General features: G+C 39.4%; 1 protein-coding gene across 2 annotated transcripts in view; it reads left to right on the plus strand.

Moving 5' to 3' along the window:
* LOC117473045 (netrin receptor UNC5C-like) overlaps positions 1 to 19,351 on the plus strand; it is a 175,250-nt gene that overhangs the window by 126,756 nt on the left and 29,143 nt on the right. Inside the window, exons 5-8 of one of the 2 annotated variants that reach the window (XM_034118516.1) lie at positions 7,362 to 7,542; positions 9,820 to 9,987; positions 10,618 to 10,782; positions 16,043 to 16,099. In XM_034118516.1, the coding sequence (XP_033974407.1) occupies positions 7,362 to 7,542; positions 9,820 to 9,987; positions 10,618 to 10,782; positions 16,043 to 16,099 (571 nt within the window). The remainder of the gene's footprint in view (positions 1 to 7,361; positions 7,543 to 9,819; positions 9,988 to 10,617; positions 10,783 to 16,042; positions 16,100 to 19,351) is intronic. The other variant, XM_034118517.1, reaches the window with a different exon arrangement.

Genomic DNA, 19,351 nt, shown 5'->3' on the forward strand with positions numbered 1-19,351 from the left:
CAGAAATAATGTAGGTTACTGAAAGTCACATTCCACCCAATCAATAAAACTGAGTGGCAAGGTTATTATAAACAACCTTTTCCGACTTCTGCACGGACATCAATAATGTTCTTAAATAAAGCCTGGAAAATAATTTCTTAGTGCTGTATTTGATTTGTGTTTTCTGTCCCTCTAGACAGTTGATTTTATTTAATTGTGTCCATTTGTGTTTTTGCATAACATCTCCCTGTTGTTTGTCGGTTTATCAGCAGTTGTGCGTGCTTTATTAAATGTTGTAGCAAGCAACGTTTGGAATAGGTCAGATTTGAGTTAGTTTATGTGGATTGCTGTATGTGCGATGGACTAAAACTCATGGCCAGAAAGAAAATGAAGATAGGCTTTGTTTTATTCATTGTAAGGGTTACTAACAGGAGAGTACAGATAGAAGAAGAGTGTGTTAGTGGGAGTTAGGTATAGCCCTTGAAGTAGAGAGGACAATTAGTTTAGAGGTTTTGTTGGCACTAAAATATAGCCATTTGTATGTGTTAGATGTTACAAATTGTCAGGTTTAGAGATGCCAAGAGAAGAGTCACAGTGTAGGATGAACACACACACACACACACACACACACACCCACACACACACACACACACACACACACACACACACACACACACACACACACACACACCAGATGAATGGGTGCCACTTTGCACTGGGAAATTACAGTACTTCAGTGATAATGTTAGAGAATATACATCTAAAAGTGATTGTTTACTTCATTATGTAGAATTGGCTATAATGTGAAAACAGATGTGCAGGAAGAACAGATCTGTGTGGTCTGAAAGCAAATCTAGTAAGGATATATGTATAGTCTGTATAGGCTCAATGTAAGATACTCCCTCTTACTGTATATTTATGAATGGAAATGTATCTTTATCATATAAATGTAATTTAGCATCCACATTATTCAGTGTTGAAACAGTGGTACAGCAGGGTCCAGTATTTTAACATAGTCTCTGAGCTCGGCTCTTTTATACTCAGTGACCACCATGAATGAGGAATAAAATATACACTTCCTGGTGTGTCATGGTGGTTTTATTTGGTACATTAAGTGTTAGATTTCAGTTTTAAGTGCTACATTTATTTGATGCAGAGGCAAACAGTTTAGGATAAATTGTTTTTGGGTTGTTTTTTTACACAATGATGGTTACTCTCCTGTAATTGCTTGAAACAACAACGTATTTTTGTTCATCTTATCACAATGAGTTAATTATTTTGTCTAATATCGATGCACACACACAGTCTTCACCATATTCATGTGCACTCTTGGATTACATTTCTATTAGCTTTCCTCGATTGAGTTTGAAGATTGTTGATTAGCCAGTAATGGCCTTTGTTACTGCACTAATGAATAGCTTGATTACTATTCTACTTAGCTACACATCAGGAGGCGGGAGATGTGTGTGAATGGTTGTGCACGCGTGTGCTTGTGTGTGTGTGGCGTTTGTTGGTATTATCCTCTGACGAACACACACAGACAGTTATAGCCAATTGTCTGTGTTTGTGTCAAGAAAGCTGATGGCAGCAGAAGAGAAAGATGGATGGTCTTCTGTGCCAACCCTCATCTCTCATCCTCCCGCTCTCTGTCTTTGCTTCTCAATATGTTCTCGCCAACCTGCTCTATGTTTTTCCAGCCTACTGTCACTCCACCATTGTGTTTTTCTTAATACCTGCATCCCTTCCACCTCTTCGTCTTCCTCTGACCCTCTCTTACCTCACTGTCTTTCGTACAGTATGTGTTTTTCTTTTGTTGCTTTAATGTCCTCCTTCTCTCCTCTCTTGTTTATCTCTGTCTCAGTTCCCTTTCTGCTGACTGGACTGAGCAGGCTCTTGAGAACTGGGTTGGCATATTGCAGTTTGTGTGTGTGTGCATGTGTGTGTGGCTTTGTCAACATGTCTGTGTGAGCATACGTGCATGTGTGGGTTTTTGATAATGGAAACAAGCATGCCAATTACTGTGATGGCTCTCTAGATGCCAGTCAGAGCCAATAATAATGAGTGTTGCACATCTGGCAGTGTGCACGTGTGTGTGTGTGTGTATCTGAGTGTGTGCACTGGTGGAGAGGGGGGGGGGGGGTGTATAGGAGGTAATCATGATTGGGGAAGGACATTGTTTAAGGTGGAATCACGCTTCTCCAAAGATGCATATAAAGGTCTCTACAAAGCATCGAGGGGAGCTGACAGCTAAGCCATCAACCTACACTTCAACATTTACAACACTTTCCTTTAAAGGGTATGTCACAAATAAACCAGAATTTAGTAGCTTTCAACCATAATCATTGCATCATTCTGTGTGTTTACCTCATACAAGCTTGGCTAAACAAATAAGTCATTATATCAATATCGTTTCTATGAGACAGGGTTGCGTTGGTATCTCTGGGATGCAATCTGTTTATGTTCTCCTTATGGCACATCCTCAGTGTGATTCATACAAAGATGTGCTAAGTTGATTTGAAAATGTTTAATGTATTGGTGTGTTTCCCTACTTAAAGAGATTCAAAAATAAATGCAGTGCGCAAGTTAAATTAATTTGACAAGTTGTTACAAAGAGAACTCTGTGTCCTTTTCTGTTTTAATTTCCATTCTTCCTCCAACACCTTGGTCTCAGCTTGCCATGATATGAGGTGGCAGAGCATGCTGGAGTGGGCGGTGGAGGTTGGGGGTTGGGATTATTAATACTTGGTCGCACACACACATACTAAGTCCACGCCCACATATAGGTAGATTAATCACTTTGGTAGCTCTTTAACCCACTCATATGTGCTCCTAAAAGGATCCAGATACTATAGCTAATCAAGAGGATAATCATCCTAACACGTCAGTGATTTAAAGTCAGGCACACACACACACACACACACACTCACACTCACACACACACTCACACTCACACTCACACACACTCACACACACATAGTACAGCTTGATTTCCCTGCATGTCTCCGATTGCAGAATCAGATGTTATTGTAACTGCTGTATTTTGTGTTTCGTCATACCCTTATTGTGTCTCTGTGTGTTTGCGCCTGCTGCTACTTTGAAAAATTAATGTTGTGATTCAGTGGCAGATTCTACCCAAAGACCCTGTATCTCTGCGCTGTTATCAACTCCCATATGAGACCCTTTGTAGTGGCTCTACAAAGCATGTCATATTTTAGCATTTGTCATAGATATTATTTGCTTTTTTATCTTACTTCTTGCTCTGTGGTCTGCCATTTGTTTTGCTTTTGCAAGATTTACACTGTGTTTGTCTTTGTGACAGTGTGACTATGATGTTCCTGCTCTCAGTCGCAGATATGCAGCAAAGCTTTGCGTTTCAAAACATTCTGTACTGCTCTCCAGAGCTACAAAAGGGAGTATATATCTCTATGCTTTATCTTGGCCTACTTTTATCTTGCACAGCATGAGACCAAGCCTCTGTTCCACTGCCAAAGAAAGATGAATATCTCAATAGATAGAGCAATACATTACACTTTCCTACGGTTTTGATATTGCACAACACAAAATAGGACTTTTGAACCTAAGTTGTGAGTAAGAAAACAAATAGGAGTATTTATTAGAATGTATCACATTTTAATACACATTTATATCAATTGCAGATTCCCAGCACTAGAAGCACGTACATTATGAAGAACTAAGGAAAGACAAATATGCTTTTATCTTGTATTCAGGAGCTCAAGATTTGAATTATACCTGTAGGTAAAATGTATGTTTCAGTCATTGGGTCAAGCCGAAATAAAACATGAACAAAGGGAGTGTGTAATTGATCAGACAAAGCCTCTATCCCTTTGAAAAGAAAGCCATTTCATTTCCTTGTCTAAAGGAAAAAAAGGATTGGACTCTTCTTGAACCTTTTTTAATCCTGTTACAGTTTAAACAGAGGACAATAGCATTGCTTATGTTTGTGCATGTTTTAGTGTGTCAAAGCTGTCGTATGGTGTTTATGATCACATAATGCAAGCTTTTGAAGTATTGTCATGTGTGTGTGTGGGAGTGTGTGTGCATGTGTGCATGCTTGCGTGTATGTGTGTTGGGGAGACAGAGGTGATGCAGGGGCAAGAGTTAAAATAACAAATACACATTCTCCCCTGAGGTTGGCTTGATCCAATCAGCCACCCTTTGCCATTCACACACACACACACACACACACACACACACACACACACACACACACACACACACACACACACACACACACACACACACACACACACACACACACACACACACACACACACACACAATTTCTCTCTTTGACACCAGCTGTGGCTAATGATGCGGTGGCAGTGGTAGTATAGCCACCACATGTGGTCTCTTTGTCTGAGCCCAGCAGAGCACACATCAGTCTCACAAGCTTCCACTTTCAGGCATCATCAAAAACTGTGGCTATTTTCATTACATCATCACACAACTACTATTAATATCAGCTGCCATCATAGGCCTGTATTAGTATGAGTATTTTGATGGGACATGATCTGATCCTACATCTCAGATATAATGTTATGCTCTAATGACATTTTGTAACAATCACTAAGCTCACGGCAAGCTAGAATGATTCATGAATTGATTACATGAACAACGGATTACATTAATACATAATCCCTACAATGGAAGTCATGTTTGATCACAGCCTTGTATGTGTTCTTCATTGTATGGAGTACTTTTAATGGATTACTTAGAAAAACATTCTAAAGTTGTTATCTGTTAACAAAGGCCTACACACACATACACACACTATCAACTATCTTTTGTGCATTTGTTTTACCACTGCAGAAGGAATCGAGTAAGCAATTCCTAAAGCAGAGGTCCCCCAGGTTAATTGAAAGTGGACTTCGTGTTACTTTTTTAAAGGAGGAAGACAAGTTTGTCCTCATGGATTTTGTTGACTGACAGTAGTTTATTAACAGTGTTGGCTCAAATTAAGTAACAAAGAAGTGAATCAAATGGTTCAATATATGAACAGCAGAGTTACAACATCTAAATCTTAGTTAGTTCTAAATCTGAGTGTTATTATACATGTTTGAAGAGGCTTGAGAATTACTCATACTCTGTTTTATAATGTGGATTTACTTCACTTTAGATTTGTGTTTGTTTTTCTATCAGAATAAGTGGCTAAGCTGTGTCATGGTGGACCTTTTTAATCATGGCCTCAAGTCTTGCCTTTATTCAAATCAATATTCCTAGCAGCGTAATGCGCCATAACATACATTTTCGGGGGGGAATCAAGGGGGATTACATTGACTTGCCCTGTGTGCTTGAATATTGTACGCAGTCCCCAAATCAACCCAACAGAGAACTGTTGGAAATGTTATATGTAGTAAAGTTGTGGCTATTCCCAATTGGCGCTGGCAATGCAAAGATAGTAAAGAGAAAACATTGAATTAAATATGATATGATCCATTTACTCCAACTTGCACAAGAGCAGATGAATAAAGTCAGGATACATTTGTAGTCCCTCTATGCTCATGTGGTAGCTTAAAGTGAGATTTCACATGGGATGGGTTTTTATTTTTGATCCATTTGAACTTTTGTTCAGCCTCCATTATTCCATGTCCCCTGGGTTGCAGGTTTATGGCCAGCTACAGATATTTTATGACAGTGCTTTGATCAATGAGAGGCACATTTGTGTCAGAGTTGAGACCCTCTCTGATGACTGTACACTTTTATAATTCAGTTAAGTCCATGCGAAAACTGCCAGTCATACACTGTAGTTGTTCCTGAAACAATCTTAAGGAGGCAATGTGGTTGCGATTTTAACTTAACAGTGTTTTGCTGAAGATATAATGTTAAGCTGTATCATCTTCAGTGTGGAAGGTTTCTATGATTAAGTAGTTTAACCAGTAACCTTAAATCTCAAGAGAGCAGCGTTATGTTCCTCTTTGACCACTGCTTATTATACTATTCTGAGCATGTATGAATGAAAGTCTGTATTACACACATTGTATTTGTATTTGTTTAGCACCTACACTTTTTTGCACTTGTACATTTCGAGCATGAACTCGTAGCCTGAACATTCGCACTGAACTGTATATATACGTGTGTTGTGGTTTGTTTGTCTTATTTTCCCTCCAGTATAACCTTTCCTTTATAATAGAAGCTAAAAGGTCACACAGCATCTCACTTAAGATTGAGAATGCAAGGCTACAGTGAGCCCCATGGCAAAAAGAGCACTGCCAAATCTCTAAAGATCAGAGAGGGAAGCAGGTAGAATAACTGAGAGACGACTGACAGCCGAGGCTGAGCAGGCAGTAAGCTGAAGAATAACACTGAATTTCCTCTTTTCTGCATCTGAGATTCCCATTTCCTAATGTGAAGGGAGGAGGAAATTAAACAACGTGAATCAAACAACGTGGCTCGGACATTTATGTGCTTGCCATAAAGCTTGGACAGGCTGAGTTTATGAGGCTTTGGACCAGTAAATACAGCACTCAGGAAATGTGATTAGGCTCGTAAATAGGATAGTTTCCCGCTGTCCTGCCCTTGCGGAAGCATATGTTCAGGACATTGTCCTCCTTTTCTGCACTGCCATCCATATTGTGAACGACCCATAAGATGTGGGTCTTTGCTGTTACAAATGTATGTTTCTGTGACTTGCTAAATTAACCTTGTCGGGTTGGAAAACATTTCGTTGTTCAATATATATTGTATATTAGTAGTATTTTCTACCCTAAAAGTGTGTTTATTGGCTTGTTTAAAATGTATTTTATTTTAAAACCTGCTATAAATGAAAATAATTGTACCAATGTGTTATTGCATCTTCTGTGTTACCTAGAGGATAAATAATTGCAAATTCAAGAATGCCTTGGTGTTCACCACAGTTTCCTTTCTTTCAGATTGTATTTATTTACTCAGATTTGTGACACATCCTCAAAGCTTTTTTGTTGGGAACAATTGAAAATAAGATTACACCAGCATCCTATTATAAGATATTTCATTGTACCTTTTTTTCAAACCTGGAAACATTGGACAAACAGGATTATACAAAATCCCCTCAACTTGATTATAGACTTTTTAAGATAAATACCACTTTCAAGACCATCAGTTGTGAAAACAAGATTATAGACTGATCCTATACTTTTATTTTAGCTGGCAATATATAATCTAGCGGCAAAAAATACATATTTTAATCTGGTTTGACTTTATAGCAGAAACACACCTTTCCACCATAAAATCAGAGTCAAAGTCAAAAGCTCAATATTGTTATTACACAATAACACAAATTACTGTTTATTCTCATGAGATACATTTTTCTGATCGTTTCTCTTTGTGTATAACATTGTAGAGAAACTTTGAATCTGATGTTCTTCTGTCTTTCTCTCTCCCAGGTGGAGTGGTTGAAGAACGAAGAGATAATTGACCCGGCAGAGGACAGAAACTTTTACATCACCATCGACCACAACCTGATCATCAAACAGGCCCGTCTGTCGGACACAGCCAACTACACCTGCGTGGCTAAGAACATCGTGGCCAAAAGACGAAGCACTACAGCGACGATTATTGTTTACGGTCAGTTTTCAAACATGTCGGTATTTGTGAGTGTGAACGAAACAATTATATTCTCACTAAGAAGCTTTAACTTTTTCCGTATTCTTGTGTGTACAGTACATGTTTTGTGTCTGAATATTTCACATACAGTATATGACATTTTTTAAATGCTAGCTGCAGCTAACCGACAATGCATCTGATCAGCCAGCCCAGCCCCCTTCTGCCACATGCAATGAGCTCTACTGCCATGCCAACACGCTCTTTTTGTAATTAGCTTTATATTCCCACACCACCCTTGACCTCACCCAATTATAATCTACCAATCACGCCTTCAGGTTTAAATTAAAACACTTGGGCTTTCCAAATGTCTGTGCTGTCAGCCAAGAGACCAACACCAAATGGATTGTGCAGCATATGGCATGATAACAGCTGTGAAAAACAACAACAACTTTGAGAAGCTCAGTTCTGAATGGTGTGAGTTTGGTTTTCAAGCCGAGCTGAAGTCTGACAGGAAAAAGCTTGTTGAGGAAGATGCCTTGTATTTCTTGCCGTGTTTTTTCTCTATTTCCATTTTACCAAATGCCAGGCTGACATGAGAGGATAGGAAACATTTGGAGGAAAAAAGCAATGTATGGCAAAACTCATAAACATACCACACACGCACAGTGTTTCTCTCAAGTATAACACTGTGTCTATTCACTAGCCGGAGTGTTTCAATCAAAAATAACCGTGCATGAGCCCGTGTTCGATACAGACAGCGAGAGATGGAGTGGTTTGACACTGATGTATCCTTACAGAAATAGATTGTTCAATCTGTGGTTCAATCTTCTCGGCTCCACAAAGGCCCGACTGACACTGTTGACAAGGTGAAATAATAGCGGAAAAAAAACAGACGAACATAATGGAAAGAAATGGAGTGGCTATAGATGTTTGTGAGACAGGTGAGGAGAAAGGAGAGACACAGGGAGACCAGAGTGGGAGAGAAGCAGTGGAGTGAATGAGGAAAGAAAATATGAAAAATGGACTTTACCTGATTTAACCTGTTACTCTCTAAAGATTCATTTGTAATTGGGCATAGAAGAGGAGTTGGCACTGTCCGCTGGGCTGAGACAGAGCTGTGGAGACGCAGCAGAGGAATTTGAATACACTTCACATTTGAACTTTATACCTATTTTTGTTGCTGCTCTATAGTCTGCCCTTCTTGTTCTATGTCTTGTGCTGCAACATATTTATTTATATCAGTAAAACCAAATAATGAAGCAACAGTTAAGTCTAAATTGGACATGATTAAGGTAAATATTTAGATGGTACAAAGAAAACAAGGGAGGAAGTGGAAAACCATTTACTGAGAAATAAAGAACGAACTACGGATTATAAAAAAACACCTTACTTTGGGGTTAAGCAATATGTCAATTGATGTGTGTTTACCATGCCTAGACTAGACAGCTGCATCTGAAGGCGCATGCGTGTCAGTCTGTCCTTTACTGTTTGTATTAGTTAGCGTGAATGGAACATTGTGCTACAGTCCTCTGTGTGTTTGTTTGTGTGTTTGTGTGTGTGTTTGTTTGTGTGTTTGTTTGTGTGTTTGTTTGTGTGTGTGTGTCTGTGGTGTTTTCGTATGCGGGAAAATCCAGCTGCTCTCACTAGATTCAAGGCTTTATTGCACATTGGCTACAGTGTAGATATGGAATGAAAAACTTAATTCACAGACTCCTCCAACAGTGCAACATGAATATAGGACATAGAACAAAATAAAACAGATAAAATAGTGCAAGAGAATGTTTTGACACTAAACTTCCCAAACAAAACAAACAACAGTACAACAAATAGATCTCTCTCTCCATTGAATATGATTACTCTGTGATGGAATATGATTGCATTGCACTCACTGCCCATTTAAATGCTTCTTCATTACAGATCTCTTTTTTATAAACATGTTTGTTGATCAATTATTTTTTCGAAATACTTGATTCCTTCCTCAAGGGGCAATTTGAGGCAAGCTTATTTCACAGAAACATGCACATGCAATGTTATTAACATGTACAAAAATATCAAAACATTTGACAAATGCTTAAGTTCTTATAGTATGCATGTGAGATGTCGTCGATGATTGTGCTGTGTTAAGGATCTCTGTATTATGCCACTTATTTTAGAGCTGAAAATAACAGCGCCTTACAATTAGTACTTTGAACAAAGCGTAAAATCAGCAACTTAAAATGCTCTCCAAAAACACATGATTGTTTGTTGTTTGTATTGTATATTGTATTTTGATGTAGTTACTGATCTCTCTTGCAACAGTAAACGGTGGTTGGTCCACGTGGACGGAGTGGTCTGTGTGTAACAGCCGTTGTGGGCGGGGCTTCCAGAAACGAACCCGCAGCTGCACTAACCCCGCCCCTCTGAACGGAGGACTGCCTTGTGATGGACAGGCCATTCAGAAACTGCCCTGTACCACACTATGCACCGGTGAGTCTGTTCACTCCAATTATCCAGATTTATAAGGTTAGGTGCTAATTTGTTTTAGTAAAATCTACTGTCTGCAAATCACTTTGACTTTACTGCATCCTTTTCTTAAGTGTGCTAAACTTCAAGAGCTAAACTTAAGACATGAAGGAACTTATTTAAGGATCTACATAAACAGAAAATGCACAGGAATTTGTCCTTTTAACTGTACCAAAAGTCTGTGCTGAACTGGGGAAGATGGTGTTCAGTTATGCTGCTCCTGAAGCATGGAACCAGCTTCAAATCGGGCTGAAACTCAGAGAGCTGGTCCCATTAAACAGACTAAAAGCTACTCTAACTGACCTTGAAGCAGGCCACTGTGTCTGTAAATGCTTTGGCTAAACTTTGTGTATGACTGTGTTGTGATTGTGTGTTTTTAAAATTGTCTGTAACTGTGCTGTTAACATTCCTGGGCCAGGACTCTCTTGAAAAAGAGATGTTTAATCTCAATGAGACCTATCCTGGTTAAATAAAGGTAAAATAGAAAATTCAAATGGGAGAAAATGGAGGATTGAATACTTTTTAATATCTCTTTTTCCTCCTCTTTATTTGAGTTTGTCATCCTCTTGGCTCTTTTTACCATGTTCCCTCTAGTGGACGGTGTGTGGACAGACTGGAGCAAGTGGTCGGCCTGTGGGACAGAGTGTACCCAGTGGAGGAGGAGGGAGTGCAACAACCCAGCACCTAAAAACGGAGGAAATGACTGTGATGGGCTGGTTCTCCTGTCTCAGAACTGTACCGATGGACTCTGTATGCAAAGTGAGTTGACAACAAAGAATGTAACGATTCCGGAGGATTGCTCTTTGATTTGCTCCTTCTTCGAATATCTCAATCCCTTAATTGGAACAAAAAAGCAGGATCAGGAGTAGGAATACTAAGGGACATACTGGTTGATTTAATGTCCTTCAGACACACACACACACACACACACACCCACGCCCACCCACCACACACACACACACCCCACGCCCACACACACACACACACACACACACACACATGCTGGTTTCCATGTGCATTGAGGACCAAGTTTCTGATCATCACTTCACACACACCCACACACACACACACACCCACGCCCACACACACACACACCCACGCCCACACCCACACACACACACACACACACACACACACACACATGCTGGTTTCCATGTGCATTGAGGACCAAGTTTCTGATCATCACTTCACACACACACACACACACACACACACACACACCCACGCCCACACACACACACACCCACGCCCACACACACACACACACACACACACACACACATGCTGGTTTCCATGTGCATTGAGGACCAAGTTTCTGATCATCACTTCACACACACCACACACACACACACACACACACATACACACACACACACACACACACACACACACACACACACACACACACACACACACACCTACACACACACACACACACACACACACATACACACACACACAACACATCACGCACACACACATACACCACAACACACACACACACACCACACACACACACACACACACACACCCACACACACCACACACACACACCACACACACACACACACACACACCACACACACACACACACACACACACACACACAGTCCTGTCTCATCCCCTCTCATTTACATTCCAAAAGAACACATGAAATGATTTAAGTTCATCCGTTCACTTGCTTTGCATACTTTACAATATGAAATAATTAGATATGCGATGATTATTTCATATGAATTATGTAAAGCAATGTTTAAGCCAGTGATACTGGACCCCTGGCTAGCAGACTATAAAACAAGATCAGTTGAATTCTAGTCTTCCACAAATCCAGCAATACCCATGAACTCCTGCTTAGTGGTACCCTGTTTATTCCATGGTCACTTGCTGGTTTTAACTGGTCTATACGGTGGTCCTGTGTCATAAGTAATTGCTCATCATTGTATTCATTGTACACATTTATTCATCCTTTTATCATCATTTATTCATCATTTATTCATCTATTAATCATGTATTCCTTTATTTTCCTGTTTAATAGTTTAGCTGTGTGTAGCATTGGTAGTTCAATAAAACTGTGCATTTATAAAAAACTTGATCAAGTGTTTTGTGTGTATGAAATATGAAATATAATATCATTGTACAACCAGCCAAGAACTCAGTAGCACTTTATACATTGAGACAACCTTTCAGTTTTTTAAAAATGAATTTAATGTTACATTCTGTTATTTAGTATTTGAATAGCGAGAGACTTATTTTTTTTGAAAAAACAAACATGTATTGACATGTGCACAAGATGTGGAGGAATGTGAATAGTCTTTGGCGACTAAGCTAATCATGATATCAGATATTTTGAGGGGTTGTGAAGTCGTCCAATGGGGTCTAGACACTGATAATGGGGATGATACAAAGAGAATGATGAAGATCTGGATTTGATGACGAGTGGACTTCTGATAAGGTGAACCTGGGCCCTGGAAATGAAGACTGGAAGTGAATGGTGTGGAGGAGGGCAGGAACAATGTCGCCTGAAATGACAGCTGGCTGTAGAACATGGCAAAATGTGGTTGGTTACCTGAAAAGTAGAAGCCCACAATCAGCTGATTAGTAATAGCCGGAGAATTGATGAGAACATCGAGATTAAATGAAGCCGAAAGGTAGTGATCGAATTTATAATGGCACAAATACAGAAGCAGTTTTTCCGAGGCAATTTCATTTGTTACTTTCAGGAACAGTGCTTGTACTACCTTTGCTCGGAGTAATTGGCAGACAAGCATCTGCCTTTCAGAGTGCAGAAAAGAGGTCAGCCCAGAAAAATAGTCAATTTTGAAAGTACACATGCTGTACCAACTTCTGCTTTTAATCATGCCATACATTTCCATTGTTTTTTCTTTTCACACATCAACCATTTAACGATTTTTTTCATAACCAAGAATGCTTGTTCCATCTGATCATCTATGCATTTGTTTTAAGATTTTTTTATAACAAAGCAATACTATAAGGATTTTAAGTCATATATGACGTGACCTGAATATTTAGAAAAATATGTCTCCTGCCTAGAAAAGTTTGTTATATAGTAATCTATCACTTCCCATTGGCTGAGGCAATCTCACATTCCTATTCATCAGCATTCTTTGGTTAAGCGCCACCATATTTATGTCTATTGTATTTTTTTTCTTTCTTTTTCCTGGATTGTCTGTCGATATTGAAATCAGTTTGTTCCAATATGGCAAGTACATTCAGGCAAACTGTGAAAAGTTATGTCCCTTTGATCCGGGACTTATAGTGTAAATTGGGTCCAAAGTCTGTCTCCAAGATATACTTCTGAGTTATCGAGATATAAGTGTGTTGTTTCTTTATTATCTTAGGTATTAACCCAAATATCTTATCTGTAAGCTTATGGTTCTCAAATATACCTTTTCCATGTGTATCATAGAGAGCTTTATCTGACCTTAACTCATATAGCTGCCATATTGTGGTTTGGGCACTCTCAAAAAATAGAATTGTAATCTTTACTAGGCATTCCTGGTCAAATACAATTAAACAAGTCCCAAGCACCCAATCAGGAGTTCTGTTCAGGAGGTAAATATACTTTATCCTTGAGCATAAAGACTTCAAGTGGGCTGTTACCTGTGTGAGGGACCTCTCTCTGCAGCCTGAGGGCAGTGGTTGTGATGATTAAATTGATGGTCTATGTCATGAGCAATGGAATATTATTATATCATCCTTCAAAAAGCTTTGCCTGTAGGCACATTATTGACAGAAGTTACTGTATATGCAGAGCCCTGCCCACTCCTAAGAAGTGTGTTATATAGTGTGTCTCCTCCATCCTAACGATTCCCTGAGGCCGGTGAGGTATGGCCACAGAATCTGGGATAAAACCTAGAGAGGTATAGATTTAGGCTCATTTCCCATGATTGATTTTCTGTCTTTGAAATGACTCCACAGACGTGGTTTTATGTCGGCACTAATGTTTCAACTGTTTCCTGTAGCATTTACAGGAATCCATGAAGTGTAAGTGTGTGTGTGTCGGTGCGTGCGTGTGTCAGAAGGGTTTTCTGCATGCGCAACATTTTATAGGAAGAGTATATTTTAAAAGGCTCGAAGTGAGTCTTGTACCTTTCTTCTTATTGGTTTTTGAATGATAGATATTTTTAAAATGTAATCTTTACACGGACAGAGAGGTTGCTGCTGTTGGCACAACTCCTGATATGAACTACAATTCAGTTTGAGCATTGTTTAAGTTGGATATCTCTATTGCATGTACAGTATAACATCTTTAGACTCAATTGAATTGCTGGTTTTAAAAGTAGTACAGTAGCTATCTAGAGTTTCACGGTTGTGATTAAACTGATAATGTCAATGCTCTAAATTGACATTATCAGTTCATTCAGAGGAGATCATTTCCAGAAAGTGCACTGTAATTGACTTTGTGCTCTAAAAGCACTCCTCACTACTCTTATCCTCTTTCTCGCTTTCTTATTCTCTTTCCACCAACACCGCCTTTCTATTCATCTCTTCCCCCATCTCCTGCTGCCCTTTTTCTAAAGTTTTCCTGTTAAATCTTGAGACGTAGAAATCCATTTGACCTCACTTCTGCCCTGCGTGGAGTGTCTCTTTTTGTGTTTATCAGTGTGAGTCTTTGTGTGTGTTCTTTCTTCTGAGAGTAGCTTGTGTTGTTTTATATATATTGGCCTGTTGACATTTTTCTGACACAAGGATCAGGATTCTTGGAACAGATTCAGTCAGAGCTCCACTGCGTCATCCTTGACAGCGTGACATTTCACTCACTACCTACTCTGTGTGTGAGTGTGTGTGTACTGTATACACGTTAGTATGAATGTGTGTGCTACATAACAGTACCTCTACTGCACATGACATCTTCTGTGTGGTCTCTAAAACCACCAGTAATCACTAGAGAGAGTGGTTGTTATGTAAGTTTAGTTTTAGGAGAGAACATTGATTTGTGTTCTTGTTGTATTACACAAAGCCATCAGCCGTGTCTGCAGGTATTGCAGATCATCATTTGAGCCGTCTCCTTATTGAAAGCGCCATTCTTCCCACTTTTGTTCCTTCTAATCCCTCCACATTGTTGTTTTTATTCCTGCTCTGCTTCTTAGCTGTTTTCTTCTCCTTTTCTTTAATTTGTTATTCTCATCTCTAGTGTCTTCCCGTTGTGTTGGCTCTTACCAAACAATGTACGCTTCATTTTCCTGCCATCATGTTTTCATATTTGTTTGAACAATCGTGCTATAATTGGAACATGATACGTTTCTGTCATGGCATGTTGCTCCTACTGTCATCACTAATTCTGACATTAATCAGCGTGACATTTGTTAGATACAGTCATCTGCTTAGTTATTTAACACGGGAATTTAATAGAACCATACTCAAAAATGATTAGAAAGCCAATAAACACTTTGAATGATATATGCTGACAAATACATTAACCGTTAAATTCTTGCACCAGCATTTCTTAAAAAGAAACGGCATATTCTACCTGTCAACAGAGCGAGAGTGTTACTGTTTGTATACATTTTTCAAATCACCCCGATTAACCTCGTCTGTTTTTCTTGTCCTTGATCATTGTGTCTTGCACATCCAGCTGGTCTGGCAAGAAGCTTTTAAGTGCGCCATGTTGCTGTTCTTGCCTTTATCAATTATACACCAGCACTTCAATTATACATCAGTACATCAGCAGTTCATCTGTGTCATATACCTTCAGTCTGACTAAGTGGACCACTCAGCATGACACAGCAGTAACCGACTTACAGACACTAGAGTTTCTTAGTGTATCCTTGTCCTTTAAGAGGAGTATTTTTAGTATCGACTAAAACGACTACATTTTCTGTAATGTATGAGAACAGAAAATTAAGGAAGGCACAACAAATAACTTGAGCATGCATTTGTGTGTCTATGTCCTGCCATGTTTGTCCCATTTTATTTGAAATATTGGTTTGATTTTGATCATTGTGTTCCTCTCCCTTCCTCCATCCATTCCACCATCCTCTTCTTTTCTCATCCCAAGGTTCATTGTTTCAGCTGTCCACTGAGACCAAAGCAAAGAGTGATATGGGAGTCCCATGTAAGTTGATGTTTTATGATTTATCATCATCCCTTTTCCTTTTGTCTTTCTCATCTTAGTGTATTTCTTTTTTATATGTTAGGCTCATTGTGTGTGCTTTTATTGTTACATGTCATTTAGAGTTACTTGATGAGAGCTTTTTTCTAGTGTGATGATGTATTCCCTTTATGTGTAATGTCTTTGCTGTGCCGATCAAACAAACGAGGTCTCCATATACACTCTTCCATCATTTAAAATGAAGTGTGGGATCCCAGGGTTGTGTCTTAAAGTGAATGCACCATGGTGGTGACAGATTCCTTTAATTAACCTGATTCGTTCTTTCTTCCTGTCTGATAGCACTGAATCGATTTAGCACCAGTTCCCTTGATTCACAATTTGTGAGTTTGTTGCAGCTGTGGTCATTTTGGAGCCTAGCCAGCCAGTGTTGGATCATTGCCAAAGTAGGCAATTTGCCTTAGTTCTGAACACTTGCTTTGTGTTTACAAGCATTTTGGCTCGCTGAGAACTCAATGGAGAGTGCTGCAGCTATGGACACTGAACTGAGTGAAAATTAGTCTTAGTTACACTGATTTGACCCATCTCTTTGAAGTATCATCCAAATGAATGGTTTATATGTCAAACCAGACCTTTACTAATGCATCATCTGTAGTAGAAAAAACATTACAGGTTGTCAAAAGATCACCTGGCAAGAGTAATACTTATGTGGGAGGTATAAATAATAAGGTATAAGAAATATATTCATCTGTACTTACTCCTTTACTCCTCTATTTCATCTCTTTCACTGTTACTGTTGATTCCTCAAAGTGCCATAATGAGAGAGATTTACGACAAACAGAAAATAATTGAAGGATGCAAGAGGGAAAGGATCTCTGCCCTTTATTATTACGGCGCTTTTTACCTCTCTCATTGCAGGTGCTCTCGTTTTATCTTCAAAGCAATCTATGAGCGTCTGTGATGTGTTCTAATGACTCTCGTTTAGGATCTGCTCAAGCTGTTTCATCGCCCGGGTGTGTGTTGTGAGATACAGACACAGTGAGAACCAGAAATGAGATATAGAGGCAGTCATTGCTCATTTAACAAATTGTCACTCTGGTTAGTATTGAAAAATACATTCAATGCATTTGCATTGGGAGGTTGCGTGAGTGGCTTTGAGAATCACTGCTCATCGAGTTGGAGTAGGACTACAGATGTAAATGTAATGTTTAATGTATAATTCAAATTATATTTCGGAGTTCACATGTCCATGTTGGAGTCAGGTTACAAATGTAATTTAACTGACCATCTCCATATCTAGTTTGACTTCCAATAGCTGTTAGCTCAATCAGATTCTGCATCCACAGCTGCTACCCAAAGGGCGTAATATGATATATTTCTACGGCTCCATGACCAGAACAATATCTATAATCTATCTGCAGGAAGGCCATAGAGTATTTGGTCAATACCAGTGACTTGATAATGATAAACAGCTGCTGAGTTTATGTTTCTTAAACATGGCAGCCAGTTTTCTCTATTTGGGAATGCAATCACAACAACAGGATTATGAAGACAATGCCCATATTCTTCTGAGTAATTGTTCTTGATTTTGAGACAAAACGGACCGTCTTAAACGTACTTTGATCAGTACAAAGTCTGTCGATCAGTTTGCGTTCACCAAGAACAGGGCTGTGGTTTACCAAAACTGAAAACCTTTACGCTAAAAGCTTTGTTTTACATTTGCACCCTAATTTGTTTCCTTACGTGTCTCTTTTTAAGATTGTGAAGTGACATACAAATAAGCTTGAGGCAAAGAGAAGGGCAGGAAGTGGCTGAGCTGTAGATTTGTGCGGAGGGACACAGCTTTTTTCCAGTGTTTTTCCCAGTGACGCTGAAATAGGTGATAATACAAATTGCATTCAAAGTTTTTCTTCAGTAAAAAGTTGCATTTGAACTGTATTGCAGGTTTGTTACATCGTGCTTGCATTCATATGACTTTGTATATACCTGTATAGATTTGTTCCCTCAGGCTTTAGTTACTCTTAAGTGACTCACTATTTTATTTCTTGGCACCAACAAAGTTTATTCATCCCCACTGCAGAACATGGATAGACACATTTCCAAATGGCTGCTTATTTTCTCTATCTGACGGTCTCTCTTCCATTCATCCGTGCCAGTTACTTGGAGCGTATGTGTGAGCCAGGAGTGCAGTATGGGTTGTGTTTGCATGTTTGTGCCAAGCAAGATCAAAAAGGCAGTTGAATGAGTTTCAAGTAGTGATTGTCCACAGCTCTGGTTTGGATGCAGATCACAGAGAAGATAGAGATGAGCTGAGCTGAGTTATCCTTGTTTCCCCCTTCTTTAAATCCTCTCCATGGCAGATTGGACAGACTCTGAGAATGACAAAAAAGCTCAGCCAATCGATAGACAGCGATCCATGCCGACTGAGGTTGAGCCGAGGCTTCTGTTCCACTAGCCCGTGTGTGTAATCAACTGGCTGTGAGAGAGAGAGTGTGTGTGTGTACAATTCTCAGAATTTTCACCGCCCCAATTGTTTATTACTCTCTAACACTTTGGCACAAACATGCAGTTATCAACTTTATGTGACTAATTTTAGGTCAAGTATTGCCAATTACAATGACTATTATTATTGGACACAGAGAGGCACATCATCAGTTTGTGCACAAATACACACACATACGCTACTCCAAAACAAACTGAATTTGGCATGTACACACAGTGAACACTGGCAAAATAATGTTGGTTTTGCAACCAAAGACCATTTAACTTTGAACACTGAACACGAACAAACTGCTGAATATTGCTTTTGTAAGGTAACACGGTCATCCAAAACTATAAAGAATTGTAATGACTTATTTCCATGGAAAACAAAGGAAAGATGGTTGGTTTTCAAATGATTCTGAAAATGACTCTGACACACATCGAGCAAGAGAAAAAGAGAGACTGTCAGCATTGCATCTCACCAGAGGCCTGTACTACGAAGCCGGATTTTCGCTTACTTCAGGGAAAACTCGGGCTTTCCGATCCTACGACGCTGGTTCTCTTTTTAGCAGGCTAGATCTCCATGGTAACTTATGCTGAGCGGCTAACCTGCTCCGGAGCAGGATAGGTTCCAGGATAAGAGATCAACTCAGTGAAAGCACCAATCAGAGCTCAGTGTGCGGAGGAAATACAGTTTAAACTGCCGTTGCAGGAAAGACGGCCGGCCAAAATCACCGACTGTGTGAACGTGAAAATGAATAGAATATCACCTCCCAT

The sequence above is a fragment of the Trematomus bernacchii genome, unplaced genomic scaffold (assembly GCF_902827165.1).
Source record: "Trematomus bernacchii unplaced genomic scaffold, fTreBer1.1, whole genome shotgun sequence".
Taxonomy (NCBI): domain Eukaryota; kingdom Metazoa; phylum Chordata; class Actinopteri; order Perciformes; family Nototheniidae; genus Trematomus; species Trematomus bernacchii.